Here is a 15,195-nt window from a genome sequence, read left to right as displayed (position 1 = left end):
TGAGCTGGAGCCCATCGTATGCATTTAACTTACCGTTTCGAGGGGGAGCCTTGCGATGGGCCACCTTAAGCGCAACAGGTCGGGGAGAGGGAATTAGTTGTAGTGACGTAGTGGTCCAACAGGGGTCAGACGTGGGCCGTGGAACAAAAAAGTAACAACGCCTCTACTACTGCCATAAATCCAATACATGGCACATGCTAGTCCCACGTAAGACTAGACACCTTTGGCTCAGCATTTGCATGTCACACATGTAAGGGGGGAAAAATATGAATTGGTTGTACGGAAGACTGTAATTTCTATCTTTATTTACCCTGGTATGGATGCATTAGGGATTGTAAAAAAAAGGGCTATAAAATGAACAGGGCCATGATACCAGCCTCAACTGTACACCTCTCTGTGGCATAGAGGGGCATTTAGTCCCAATGTTTGTTTGAGGGGTCTTTGATTGCCCAAATCCATTATCTTTGAATTCATTCTGTATTACGAATGACATCTTGTCCTGTTTGGCTCAGTTGGTAGAGCATGGCACCTGCAACGGCGGGATTTTGGGTTAAATTCCCGGGGCCACCCATACAAAAAAATGTATGCATACATAACTCTAAGTCACGTTGGATGAAACAGTCTGCCCGATGGCATATACTTCAAATGGGTCTGGCACCTCTGCGATCTCTAAATGACTTGTACTGAGGGCCAATGGCATTTTGGGAACACAAGTGAAGGCCATAGGCTGTTGTTGTTGCCTTGTTTGTATTGGGTGTTTCATTTAGGCACAGAAAAGAGTTTGCAAGGCGTAAGTCATGTAGTATTATTGTGTTGGTGCGGATCATTCATTGGTTACAAAAGCCCTATAGCCTGCAGATGGCAGCACAACATCACATTTGACCTCAGTGTTCTCAGACCTCAGTACCACCAGGACTGGAACTTCCATCAATTTGTACACTCTACAAGGGCCCCATAGGGACGTACGGTGACTCCACAGCATTCTTGCTAGTCCCTAGAGAGGAGCAACACACTAGAACATAGTGAACATGTCAATCTGGGATTGCTACATCCATTTTGTAAACTTTGAAATGAGCGATCACTGAACCCCATAGTGCCTCTGTAAAGGGAGTCAGGGCTATTCTATAATATCATATGCAGCTACACCCTGACTCTTGTACACACGTTAGTTTCTTAAGGGAGTAACAGTTATTGCGCTATCTTCGTGGACGTGTCATACGGAGAGATGGAGTCCACTACACCACATTTATCACACATATTCATTTATATGAGGGCGTGAAGATTAATAAGTACACTCCATCCCCATTGGCTATATAAAAAAAAAGAATGAATGTGACCACATTCTAGAGTGTGTGTGGGTGTGTGTAGGCGTGTGTGTGTGTGCGTGTGTGTCTAATGTGGCGTCTGCACTTTGGCATACCACACTCCGTCCGCCCCTTCTTATCATGGAGTGAATCATACCGTATGCCCTATGCTCTTTCGATGTCTTTTTAAATAGCAACAGGGAAAACGCACGCACGCATGCCAGCACTGCACACACGCACACACTTCTACTCTCATCTGACATGGGATTGTGGTAAAATGATCTATCATCGTCGTCATCAATCTTGCAGTGAAAGACAACACCTTAGTAAATGCAGGTACAGTGGGAAGAAAAAGTATGTGAACCCTTTCGAATGACCTGGATTTCAACAAAAATTGGTCACAACATTTGATCTGATCTTGATCTAAGTCACAACAATAGACAAACACAGTCTGCTTAAACTAATAACAGACAAACAATTATAATTTTGTATGTCTTTATTGAACACACTGTGTAAACATTCACAGTGTAGGGTGGGAAAAGTATGTTAACCCTTGGATTTAATAACAGGTTGACCCACCTTTGGCAGCAATAACCTCAACCAAACGTTTTCTGTGGTTGCGGATCAGACCTGTACAACGGTCAGGAGGAATTTTGGACCATTCCTCTTTACTAAACTGTTTCAGTTCCGCAATATTCTTGGGATGTCTGGTTTGAACTGCTCTCTTAAGGTCAACCCACAGCATCTCAAATCGGGTTGAGGTCAGGACTCTGACTGGGTCACTCCAGAAGGCGTATTTTCTTCTGTTGAAGCCATTCTGTTGTTGATTTACTTCTGTGTTTTGGGTCGTTGTCCTGTTGCATCACCCAACTTCTGTTGAGCTTCAATTCGCGGACAGATAGCCTTACATTCTCCTGCAAAATGTCTTGATAAACTTGGGAATTAATTTTTCCGTGGATAGCAAGCAGAGTCATCAAAACAGCCGGTTGAGATGAGGTTTTGATGTTGGTGTGCTGTGCCTTTTATTCTCCACACATAGTATTGTGTGTTCCTTCCAAACAACACAGCTTTAGTTTCATCTGTCCACAGAATATTTTGCCAGTAGCGTTGTGGAACATCCAGGTCCTCTTTTGCAAACTTCAGACGTGTAGCAATGTTTTTTATGGACAGCAGTGGCTTCTTCCGTGGTGTCCTCCCATGAACACCTTTCTTGTTTTAATGTTTTACGTATCGTAGACTCGTCAACAGAGATGTTAGAATCTTCCAGAGATTTCTGTAAGACTTTAGCTGAGACTCTAGGATTCTTCTTAACCTCATTGAGCATTCTGCACTGTGCTCTTGCAGTCATCTTTGCAGGACGGCCACTCCTAAGGAGAATAGCAACAATGCTGAAATTTCTGCATTTGACTTACCATGGACTGACTTTTAGAGATACTTTTGTAACCCTTTCCGGCTTTATGCAAGGCAACAATTCTTAATCTTAGGTCTTCTGAGATCTCTTTTGTTCGAGGCATGGTTCTCATCAGGCAATGCTTCTTGTGAATAGCAAACTCAGATTTTGTGAGTTTTTTTATGGGGCAGGGCAGCTCTAACCAAAATCTAATGACTTCTTTTGGAGAAGTCATTAGACTAGGGGTTCACGTACTTTTCCCAACCTACAATGTGAATGTTTAAATGACGTATTCAATATAGACAAGAAAAATACAGTCATTTGTGTTATTAGTTTAAGCACACTGTGTTTGTCTAGTGTTGCGACTTGGATGAAGATCAGATCAAATTTGATATCACATTTATGCCGAAATCCAGGTAATTCCAAGGAGTTCACATACTTTGTCTGGCCACTGTATATGAGGTACAGCCATTTAATAGAGAAGGAAAGAGCAAGTGTATGGTCTTCCCTGAACTCCATGAGGTGAGGGTCACACTAAACAGCAACCATCTAGGTTTTATGTTGCCTTTCTTAACTGTGACTTATGCTGTGATTTATAATGGTTATACATTTATCCCCTATCAGTTGTTTGCGCTCTTCTTCATAAAGAGTGGAAATGGTCTTCGCGTTCTTCTCTCCTGGCTGTTATACTGCTGTAGACCGGTGTAGTCTGGCTGTCCCGAAATTCCGATTGACAAAACGAAAAAACGTCATTCATTGTCAATATATATATTTTTTTAAATGATTGAACTGGGATTTTATATCAGTCCAAGAAAGGACTGATTATCGTATGTTCCATTTGACATGAGTGCATTGTCACGCGATCGAACAGGAGTAGTTCTGACCACATGGTGACGGGGCACTACTTCCACTGTAGCCGCTGTTTGCGTGGTTACAGGACCGTATGCCATCATCTGACATGATCTGGGAACTAAGCTTTAACCTCTTGTATGTAAGGTACAAAATCTGAGTGAGTGAGTGAGTGAGTGAGTGAGTGAGTGAGTGAGTGAGTGAGTGAGAGAGAGAGAGCGAGAGAGAGAGAGAGAGAGAGAGAGAGAGAGAGAGAGAGAGAGAGAGAGAGAGACTTTGCTACGTTAGTTCAAGTCGCCCTTTCAAAAGAGGTTTCGTACCCCAAGGGTCTTTCTTAGTAAAATGTAAAAAAAAAAAGTTCTGAACACGTCCAATAAATGAATGAAACCGACACAGAGCTTTTAAATATATACATTTTATGTACATATATTCATGTAGATGACTAGCAAAACACAATTTTCGTCAAAATGAATTATTCTGCACAGTCATATTCTTAGTTAAATAGTAAACATGATACAACATTACCATAATAATAAATAAATTCATCACATGGTTCTTTTTTCACATACCAGTTTTACAAACAATAAATTACAAGTTCAGTGCTGTGTTTCTTTCAACGAAAGGGTCTTTTCCCATGGGAAGTGTCAAACAGTAATACAGATACACTATATTGGTGTGTGTGTGTGTGTGTGCGTGCGTGCATGCGGGTGTGTGTGTGCGTGCGTGCGCGCGTGTGTGGGTGTGTGGGTGTGTGGGTGTGTGTGTGTGTGTGCGTGTGGGTGTGTGTGTGTGTGTGTGTGTGTGCGTGTGTGTTTGCATGCGTGCGGTGGAATTTTTTAAAACATATTTATGTGTGTGTGCAAAATGTATTCTGTACATATGTGATACTGTTGCTTCTATCTAAACGTGTATTGTGCGAGTTAAAATGTGTGTGTACATATGTGTGTATTATGCGTTAATGTGGGCCTAATACAGTGAAAATACTCGTAATTAAGTCATTTGGGGGTGCTGTGTATTCTTTATGTGAATGTGTGTCTGTGTATGACAAACAGTGAGTTGTGCCTATGTTGCAAGATCCCATATGTATCCAGTATATTGCATGTCTATCACCACCTGTCAAAGGGTGTGTGGTTTCGCATTACAAGCTCATGAGGGACAGAGGGATGACAGAGAATGGATGGTAGTGGATGTCAGAGTGAGAGAAAGACTTGAGTGTGAGAAATGGATAGCTTAAACAAGAACGTGTCAATATGTTGAGAGAGAGAGAGAGAGAGAGAGAGAGAGAGAGAGAGAGAGAGAGAGAGAGAGAGAGAGAGAGAGAGCTGTAGAAGTGTATTTGGTCAGGTATGACTGGGTTAGTTTCCCTCTTGCTGTATTTGCGAGTATCCAGTGCACACATTGTCATACTAGCAAGAATTGCTTTTTTTTCCTAATCAGACAAACAGACAGAAAGACAGACAGACAGATAAACACAGTGACAAAATGGTAGCGACCCTCTAGCACCCGCATAGTGATACAAATGGAACTGAGGGTTAAAGTCCATTAAAAGAGTTTAGGACATAGAGTATGACAAAAACACTGTATGTTCACAATATAAACAAACCCATACACACAAAGACAAAACACTCAAATGTCAAGCTTAGCCCCACCCAAAGGTCAGAGTTGAAGGTTCACCGTGGTCTCTTGGCCCAGTGTCACTCTATTGGTGTCACTGGGAATTGGCAGTTGGTAGTGCTGAGCGATTAGTGCTTTTTGAAGTCGGTTCGGTTTCGGTTCGATTATTAAAATATAATCATGGTTTTCGATTTCAAACCATTTTGGAAATATTAAATGCACTATGCATTATGTGGTTTGAATGCTGTAACACAGAATAAAACAAGTAATAATGATAGCGACTGCTCAGTACTACTTATCACTTACTAAAATATTTCAGTTGTGTATATTACATTTGTTTAATTTGATGATTTTATTATTTCATTCCAAGTCCTTCCTATAGAGCTGCTGCCTATGCGGTCTGACAAAATCAGTATTTTAGTAGTTCTTCGAAGTAAATAAGGCATACTTTTATGACTACTGAATACCAACTATCAACCCCTTAGACTATGCATTTTCAGGTAGAGATACTTCGCAAAGTAACTGCTCTCTTTCCCTCTCGAATGCACCTTCTTCTGTACTAACCTGATGTAGCAGGCATAAAAGAAACACACAGATCGGACAAGTACGCACGCAATCCATTATGATCATTGTAGTTAATTAGCACATTTTCTGCACTAAACTATTTAGAATATTGGCCTGATGTAAACTACAACTCCATCGCATAGTTTGGGCTTGATCTGATTTATTTCTAGAGAAACTGCCCCATGTGCACATTGAGTTCACAGAAAAAAACCATAACTACATGGGATCCAAATAATTGAAACAAAGTCTGTCAATTAGTTGTTTAAAAACCAAAATAATAAACAAAATTTAGATTTAAAATCGCTCAGCACTAGCTGTTGGGCACAACTCTGCCCCAACTCAGTCTATCACTGTATGTCCATTTTCTGACCTGGGATGTTTGCAGTGCGGTTCAACCCCATTTCTGGACTGGTTACAGTACGGATCGTTTGAAAAACTGCCCCTCGACAGACTAGCACGGAGGCCCATTGTCCGGAGGTGTGCAGTCACGCAAGACAAAGAGACAAAGCGGACAAATCATGAAAAACCCACAGTAGCAAGAACATACAGAGAAGCAAACAAAACATGTCATTAACAGGGGAATACAAACAAAACCTTCCGATAGAGGAGGGATGTGACAAGTGGGTGGTTGCTGATTGGGCGGCTGCACTATTCGGAAGTGTTCACATGTGTCCGTCGTATGTCTGTAGCTGTGCCAAGCAGGGCCTGGCATAGTAGGGTGGAGGGGGGGGTAAGGAAGAGGAGGGGTTGACTGTCAATAGCCAGTCTCTCTGTCTGTGTGTACCCCCTACTTTCAGGGGAGTCTTGTTTCTGGTCCTCTCAACACTTTTTCACCAGGCATTGTTTGAAGGCGGAGAGGCGGTCGCCCAGAGGGCAGCCCTTGGCCAGCTTGGCCTGCGGGTCCTTGCACTGCACCGTGCGGCTCTGCCAGCCTGTGTCACAAGTCCTGGAGCAGATCATCCAGGGGCCAGTCACCCACTGGGGCCCAGAGGCCGCCGCCGCGGTCGACACCCCTGGGGCTGTAGAGAGAGCCAGGGCCAAAAACGGGGCCGATATGGTTCTACTGCTTGATCTAGTAGAGGTGGTTGTTGTAGTAGTAGTGGTGGGTGTAGTTGTGGAGGTGTGCGGGGGAGGTGGTGGCGGTGGAGCCGAAACACGACGGGACATGAAGAAGCTGTAGCGGATATCCAGGGGCCTCTTGGCGTCCGTGGCCAGAATCTGAACTGTAAGGGCCTCTCTGAGGGCCCCAGGGCCCATGCTGTGTAGCCACTCGTCCCGCTGGCTCCAGCCACTGTAGTTGAGCACCGAGCCGTTGAGGGGGATGACCGTCTCTGAGGTAGAGATCATGAACTTGCCGTTGAGGAGGTAGTCGCCACCGGGACGACGCAGGGCCAGGTAGGCTGTGTAGCGGGGCTGGTCCTTGGGCTTGTGCTGGCGGACCTTGATGTGGGTGGAGCCCGCTGGGATCTTCACGACGTCTGTGTAGCCCTTACTGCATGGGGGAGGGAGAGAGGGGAGAAAGCAGTTACAGGAGAGTGAGGAGTGTGTGTGTATGTTCCCCGGTATGTTGTAAACTACATGGCCAACAGTACGTGGACACCTGCCTGTCAAACATCTCATTCCAAAATCATGGGCATTAATATGGAGTTGGTCTTCCCTTTACTGCTATAACAGACTCCACTCTTTTGTGAAGGCTTTCCACTAGATGTTGGAACATTGCTGCGTGGAATTGCTTCCATTAAGCCACAAGAGCATTAGTGAGACTGGGCACTGATATTGGGCGATTTAAGCCTGGCTCGCAACTGGCGTTCCAATTCATCCCAATGGTGTTAGATGGTTTTGAGGTCAGGGCTCTTTGCAGGCCAGTCAAGTTCTTCCACACCAATCTCGACAAACCATTTCTGTATGGACTTCGCTTTGCGCATGGGGGAATTATCATGCTGAAACAGGAAAGGGACTTCCCCAAACTTGTTGAAAGCACAGAATTGTCTAGAATGTCATTGTATGCTGTAGCGTTAAGATTTCGATTCACTGGAACTAAGGGGCCTAGCCCGAATCATGAAAAACAGCCCCAGACCATGATTCTTCCTCCACCAAACTTTACAGTCGGCACTATGCATTGGGGCAGGTATTGTTCTCCTGGCATCCGCCAAACCCAGATTTGTCCGTTGGACTGCCAGATGTGAAAGCGTGATCACTCCAGAGAACGCGTTTCCACTGCTCCAGAGTCCAATGGCGGCGAGCTTTACACCACTACAGCCAACGCTTGACAATTCACATGGGGATCTTAGGCTTGTGTGTGGCTGCTCAGCCATAGAAACCCATGTCATGAAGCTTCCGACAAACAGTTATTGTGCTGACGCTACTTCCAGAGACATTTTGGAACAAGGTGGTGAGTGTTGCAACCGAAGACGTCCCGTTCTGTGAGCTTGTGTGGACTACCACTTCGCGGCTGAGCCGTTGTTGCTCCTAGACGTTTCCACTTCACGATAACAGAACTTACAGTTGAGCGGGGTAGCTCTAGCAGGGGAGAAATTTGACAAACTGACTTGTTGGAAAGGTGGCATCCTATGACGGTGCCACGTTGAAAGTCACTGAGCTCTTTAGTAAGGCCATTCTACGGCCAATGTTTGTCTATGGAGATTGCATGACTGTGTGCTCGATTTTATACATTTGTCAGCAACGGGTGTGGTTGAAATAGCAGAATCCACTCATTTGAAGGGGTATACAGTATATAGTGTATGTCTATCTTCACCATTATAAGGTGTGATTTAGAATTACAAACTCATGACGTATTTAGAGATGAGGGAGAAGGGTGGATGTTAGAGGGAGTGAAAGAGTGAGTGTGAGACATTGATATCTTAAAGAAGAATGTGTCGATGTGTTGAATGAAAGATGGAGAGGAAGACAATCTATAGACCGTTCCTTCAAATGCACTCAAGATGTACATATACGTGAAAATTCCGTTTACTCGCACCCTTTCACTTTACAATCGAGTGCAACAGAGCAGAAGGTTCCATTTTTATTTTTCAAAATAGTTTTAACAGCTATTTTTCCCATTTGGCACCTGCAACTTACTACATGTGAGATAAATGGCACAATAAACAAAAATTAGCCTCCAACCAAATATTTAGAATTTTGAATAATTAAGCGAAGCCCATTTTTTAAAACTTTGAAGTGAAAAATCTCAATTTTAGTTTAGTCTTTTCTTGGTGCTGTGCACGGGACAAAATACACATGGAAACACCAAATGTTCTTTCAACTGCAGGCGTGTCTATGTGTATGTGGGTTCCCTTACCTCTTCTTGGTGAAGTTCCCTATCACCCGGATGCAGCCGGTGCTGTCCCCTCCACAGATGCCACACTTGTCAAACTGCAGCTTGGAGCCGATGATGCCGTCACAGCCGGTACGCACACACTTGCCCTTCACACACACTGAGCTGCTGTACGGTCGACATTCTGTCCCGTCCGCCACCTGGAGACGGAGACATAAGGAGATATTATCATCTTTGCTGTGGTTGCATTCTTCGTCGTCCTCATCGTAGAGGCTCGCCTCGTAGGAGATGGTTGCCGATTGCTGCCGAGGTGTGGCGGTCTCCCAGGCGCTTATAGCTGCCGAAGCATTACCCAGGTGGGTGCTACAGAGTCGGTGGTAGATGTTCTCGCCTTACCTACACAAAGGAAGAGTCTCCGTGAACTTCAAAGACAGAGGTGCCTGATGAAGAGCTAACCGACTGCCTGACTGGTATTTGTTTCCTTCGCTGGCTGTATGATGAACTATCGACACCACCTGCACTCAACTCCACTTTACTGAACGGCATCATCATTTATCTGTGGAAGACCATCTCCCTGAAATACATTGTTTTTTAAAGCGACTGTGAGATTCCCGTATGAATAACCGTAAATCTATCATCATCATCAGTATTCTCACAGTCATCGTGGGTATATTATCATGTACAGTGCCTTCAGAAAGTATTCACAGTCATCGTGGGGATATTATTATGTACAGTGCCTTCAGAAAGTATTCACACAGTCATCGTGGGTATATTATCATGTACAGTGCCCTCAGAAAGTATTCACACAGTCATCGTGGGTATATTATCATGTACAGTGCCCTCAGAAAGTATTCACACAGTCATCGTGGGTATATTATCATGTACAGTGCCCTCAGAAAGTATTCACACAGTCATCGTGGGAATATTATCATGTACAGTGCCTTCAGAAAGTATACACACAGTCATCGTGGGTATATTATCATGTACAGTGCCTTCAGAAAGTATTCACACAGTCATCGTGGGTATATTATCATGTACAGTGCCTTCAGAAAGTATTCACACAGTCATCGTGGGTATATAATCATGTACAGAGCCTTCAGAAAGTATTCACACAGTCATCGTGGGTATATTATCATGTACAGTGCCTTCAGAAAGTATTCACACAGTCATCGTGGGTATATTATCATGTACAGAGCCTTCAGAAAGTATTCACACAGTCATCGTGGGTATATAATCATGTACAGAGCCTTCAGAAAGTATTCACACCGCTTGACTTTTGACATCCTTTGTTCTTGTTACAGCCTGATCTATCTACACACAATCCCCCATAAATGTCAAAGTAGAATTTTGTTTGTAGAAAATTTTTTGAAATGAATAAAAATGAAAAGCTGAAATGTCTTGAGTCAACAAGTATTTAAACCCCTTTGTTATGGCAAGCTTAAATAAGTTCCGGAGTAAAACATCTGCTTAAAACACATAATGAGTTAGTGGTTAACACGATTTTTGAACGACTACCCCATCTCTGTAACCCACACATACAATTGTCTGTTAAGGTCCTTCAATCGAGTAAAGAATTTCAAGCAAAAGAAAAGGCACCGATTGGTAGATGTGTAACAAAACAAAAAAAAACAGATGTTGAATAGCCTTTTGAGCATGGTGAAGTTATTAATTACACTTTGGATGGTGTATCAATTACACCCGGTCACTACAAAGATACACTAGATCTAGGCATCCTTCCCAACTCAGTTGTCCGGAGAGGAAGGATTTCACCATGCCTGTATACCAAGCATGTACAGAATAAAAAAATATTCCCAAAACATGCATCCTGTTTGCAACAAGGCACTTAAGTAATACTGCAAAAAAAGGTGGCAAAGAAATGTACTTTTTGTCCTGAATACAAAGTATTATGTTTGGGGAAAATCCAACACAACACATCACTTAGTACCACTCTTCATATTTTCAAGCATGGTTGTGGCTGCATCATGTTATGGGTATGCTTGTCATCGGCAAGGACAAGGGAGTTTTTTTTTGGGGGGGGGGGGGGTAAAAGAAACAGAATACAGCTAAGCACAGGAAAAATCCTAGCGGAAAACCTGGTTCAGTCTTCTTTCCAACAGACAGAGATGAATTCACCTTTCAGCAGAACAATAACCTAAAACACAAGGCCAAATATACACTGGAGTTGCTTCCAAGACGACATTGAATCCTGTTACGGAATAAGAAAAATTGGCAAATACTGTACAATTCAGGTGTGCAAAGCTCTTAGAGCCCAAAAAGACTCACACACTCACAGCTGTAAATGCTGCCAAAGGTGTTTCTAACATGTGTTGTCTCGAGGGGGTGAAAACGTATCTAATCAAGATATATTAGTGTTTTTGTTTTATATTTTATACATGCTCAAATTTCTCCTCCACTTTGACATTACTGACTATTTTGACCAAAAATGACAAATTTAATCCATTTTAATCCCACTTTGTAACACAACAAAATGTGGGAAAAGTCAAGGGGCGCGAATACGTTCTGAAGGCCCTGTATATATCATTATCATGGGTATATCAATATCATCATCATCATCTTTATCATTATCATACTAGCAGAACGGACACTACAAGTCGTGCAATCCAAAGGTCGTGGACGAGTGGTAGTGGAAGACAGCACTCCAAAGTACTGTACCCTCACTCGCACTCTTATCACTCCCCAGTGCCCTTCTCTTATTCACTCACCCTCTGCGAGAACACCACATAGTAGCCTGTGCCCTTGGCCCGGCAGGTCAGCTTGCACACATCTTTAGGTAGCACCCCTGCGAACTTGGGTACCCACTCCACAAAGGTCTTCACCCCCTTAGGGTCTGTCTGGGGGCCGTTCCGCAACTCACACTGCTCCTGGCGGAAACTCTTACCTGCGGGAGGTAAGTTCCACCACATGTTAGAGTGGGAATATTAGAATTTCAGACTGTGTGTGTATGTGTGTGTGTGTGTGAGAGAGAGAGAGAGAGCAAGAGAGAGAAAGAGAGAGAGTCAAAATATTTACCATTCATTGATCTATTGTAAGCCTGTGTATTTGCATGAGCAAATGTATACTTGTGTGTGCTTATGTGTGTCTATAGTACTATGTGATCACACACGTCAGCCAGTCAATCTGCAGTACTACACTCACTGGGCGAGGGGCACGGGGTGACGCTGCAGGACTTGTAGATGGCCCTCTTGCCGGTGCAGTAGCGCCCATTGTTTCGGGGCGGCGGGTTGTTACACAGACGCTGGGCAAACTGCACCCCTCCACCACACGTCCTCGAACATGCCCCCCACGGACCCCATGAACTCCAACTACCATGGTTAGATGCCTTGGTGAGGAGAATGAGGAGAGCGGGAAGATGAAAGAGAAAGAGGAGATAGGAGAGCAGGAGGCGATATGAAAGAGATTGAGAGAGAGAGATAGAGAGAGAAAGAGAGATCAGAGGAGGAGAGGGATAGAGGAAGGGGAGAGATAAGAGAGTACTGTTAAAGTTGCCTAGTGAGCACGTTAAAAGTTGGATTGGCCGGCAGCCAAGCCACGTGTAAAATGTGTGTGTGTGTCTGTGATGCATTTGTCTGTGTGTGTGTGATGCATGTGTTTATGTGTGTGTGTGTCTGTGTGTGTGATGCAGTTGTCTGTGTGTGTGTGATGCATGTGTTATGTGTGTGTGTGTGTGTGTGTGTGTTTGATCCATTTGTGTATCTGCATGCACGTGGTTGTCTGTGCAAGTGGAATACATTGAGAGGAGTGTGGGGCGGCATGATGATAGAAATGAAAGTAATGTTCTAAGGCAACCCAGTACATCAAGGCAAAGTCAGACTGTAGCAATGTGCTATGCTAGCCTACAACAAGTTGCCCCTAGATGCTGATCTTGGGTCATTTTAGCATTTTCCCAACTAATGGTTAAGGTTAGGATTGGGGGAGAGAAAGCTGATCTGAACTGTCTTGAATTTTTTACGTATTGTCTCTATTCGTCTTTGTTTATTTGTTCTGTGTTTTTTATTTTTCATTTGCATTATTATTTTGTCTTAATTGCTAGAGGCCACAGATGTTGATATCATTATTACATCATCTAGAACGTTGATATTTGTGATGACATCACAAAGATACATCGATCCTGATTTACCTCTATGACATGGCCATTTGCCATGGCAACGGATGGTGTAAACATTCCAGTGTTACGCCATCCAGGCACAAATCAGATTCCATTTACATTTACATATTTACATTTAAGTCATTTAGCAGACGCTCTTATCCAGAGCGACTTACAAATTGGTGCATTCACCTTATGACATCCAGTGGAACAGCCACTTTACAATAGTGCATCTAAATATTTTAAGGGGGGGGTGAGAAGGATTACTTTATCCTATCCTAGGTATTCCATTACATTACATTACATTTAAGTCATTTAGCAGACGCTCTTATCCAGAGCGACTTACAAATTGGTGCATTCACCTTATGACATCCAGTGGAACAGCCACTTTACAATAGTGCATCTAAATCTTTTAAGGGGGAAGGGGGGTGAGAAGGATTACTTTATCCTATCCTAGGTATTCCATTACATTACATTACATTTAAGTCATTGAGCAGACGCTCTTATCCAGAGCGACTTACAAATTGGTGCATTCACCTTATGACATCCAGTGGAACAGCCACTTTACAATAGTGCATCTAAATCTTTTAAGGGGGGGTGAGAAGGATTACTTTATCCTATCCTAGGTATTCCTTAAAGAGGTGGGGTTTCAGGTGTCTCCGGAACGTGGTGATTGACTCCGCTGTCCTGGTGTTGTGAGGGAGTTTGTTCCACCATTGGGGAGCCAGAGCAGCGAACAGTTTTGACTGGGCTGAGCGGGAACTGTACTTCCTCAGTGGTAGGGAGGCGAGCAGGCCAGAGGTGGATGAACGCAGTGCCCTTATTTGGGTGTAGGGCCTGATCAGAGCCTGGAGGTACTGAGGTGCCGTTCCCCTCACAGCTCCGTAGGCAAGCACCATGGTCTTGTAGCGGATGCGAGCTTCAACTGGAAGCCAGTGGAGAGAGCGGAGGAGCGGGGTGACGTGAGAGAACTTGGGAAGGTTGAACACTAGACGGGCTGCGGCGTTCTGGATGAGTTGTAGGGGTTTAATGGCACAGGCAGGGAGCCCAGCCAACAGCGAGTTGCAGTAATCCAGACGGGAGATGACAAGTGCCTGGATTAGGACCTGCGCCGCTTCCTGTGTGAGGCAGGGTCGTACTCTGCGGATGTTGTAGAGCATGAACCTACAGGAACGGGCCACCGCCTTGATGTTAGTTGAGAACGACAGGGTGTTGTCCAGGATCACGCCAAGGTTCTTAGCGCTCTGGGAGGAGGACACAATGGAGTTGTCAACCGTGATGGCGAGATCATGGAACGGGCAGTCCTTCCCCGGGAGGAAGAGCAGCTCCGTCTTGCCGAAGTTCAGCTTGAGGTGGTGATCCGTCATCCACACTGATATGTCTGCCAGACATGCAGAGATGCGATTCGCCACCTGGTCATCAGAAGGGGGAAAGGAGAAGATTAATTGTGTGTCGTCTGCATAGCAATGATAGGAGAGACCATGTGAGGTTATGACAGAGCCAAGTGACTTGGTGTATAGCGAGAATAGGAGAGGGCCTAGAACAGAGCCCTGGGGGACACCAGTGGTGAGAGCGCGTGGTGAGGAGACAGATTCTCGCCACGCCACCTGGTAGGAGCGACCTGTCAGGTAGGACGCAATCCAAGCGTGGGCCGCGCCGGAGATGCCCAACTCGGAGAGGGTGGAGAGGAGGATCTGATGGTTCACAGTATCGAAGGCAGCCGATAGGTCTAGAAGGATGAGAGCAGAGGAGAGAGAGTTAGCTTTAGCGGTGCGGAGCACCTCCGTGATACAGAGAAGAGCAGTCTCAGTTGAATGACTAGTCTTGAAACCTGACTGATTTGGATCAAGAAGGTCATTCTGAGAGAGATAGCGGGAGAGCTGACCAAGGACGGCACGTTCAAGAGTTTTGGAGAGAAAAGAAAGAAGGGATACTGGTCTGTAGTTGTTGACATCGGAGGGATCGAGTGTAGGTTTTTTCAGAAGGGGTGCAACTCTCGTTTTCTTGAAGATGGAAGGGACGTAGCCAGCGGTCAGGGATAAGTTGATGAGCGAGGTGAGGTAAGGGAGAAGGTCTCCGGAAATGGTCTGGAGAA

At 44.5% G+C, this 15,195-nt stretch overlaps 1 protein-coding gene across 1 annotated transcript in view; it reads right to left on the bottom strand.

Annotated features, from left to right (window-relative positions):
• Positions 1 to 3,948: 3,948 nt before the first annotated feature.
• LOC124008561 (A disintegrin and metalloproteinase with thrombospondin motifs 5) overlaps positions 3,949 to 15,195 on the bottom strand; it is a 28,450-nt gene continuing 17,203 nt past the window's right edge. Inside the window, exons 5-8 of the mRNA XM_046319930.1 lie at positions 12,152 to 12,335; positions 11,719 to 11,894; positions 9,020 to 9,195; positions 3,949 to 7,213 (exon numbers count right to left, since the gene is read on the bottom strand). Of these exons, the coding sequence (XP_046175886.1) occupies positions 6,541 to 7,213; positions 9,020 to 9,195; positions 11,719 to 11,894; positions 12,152 to 12,335 (1,209 nt within the window). The 3' untranslated portion in view covers positions 3,949 to 6,540. The remainder of the gene's footprint in view (positions 7,214 to 9,019; positions 9,196 to 11,718; positions 11,895 to 12,151; positions 12,336 to 15,195) is intronic.

This window comes from Oncorhynchus gorbuscha, linkage group LG21 (genome assembly GCF_021184085.1).
Source record: "Oncorhynchus gorbuscha isolate QuinsamMale2020 ecotype Even-year linkage group LG21, OgorEven_v1.0, whole genome shotgun sequence".
Taxonomy (NCBI): domain Eukaryota; kingdom Metazoa; phylum Chordata; class Actinopteri; order Salmoniformes; family Salmonidae; genus Oncorhynchus; species Oncorhynchus gorbuscha.
The sequence above is the reverse complement of the archived record's forward strand: the minus strand, read 5'-3'. Positions and strand labels throughout refer to the sequence as shown.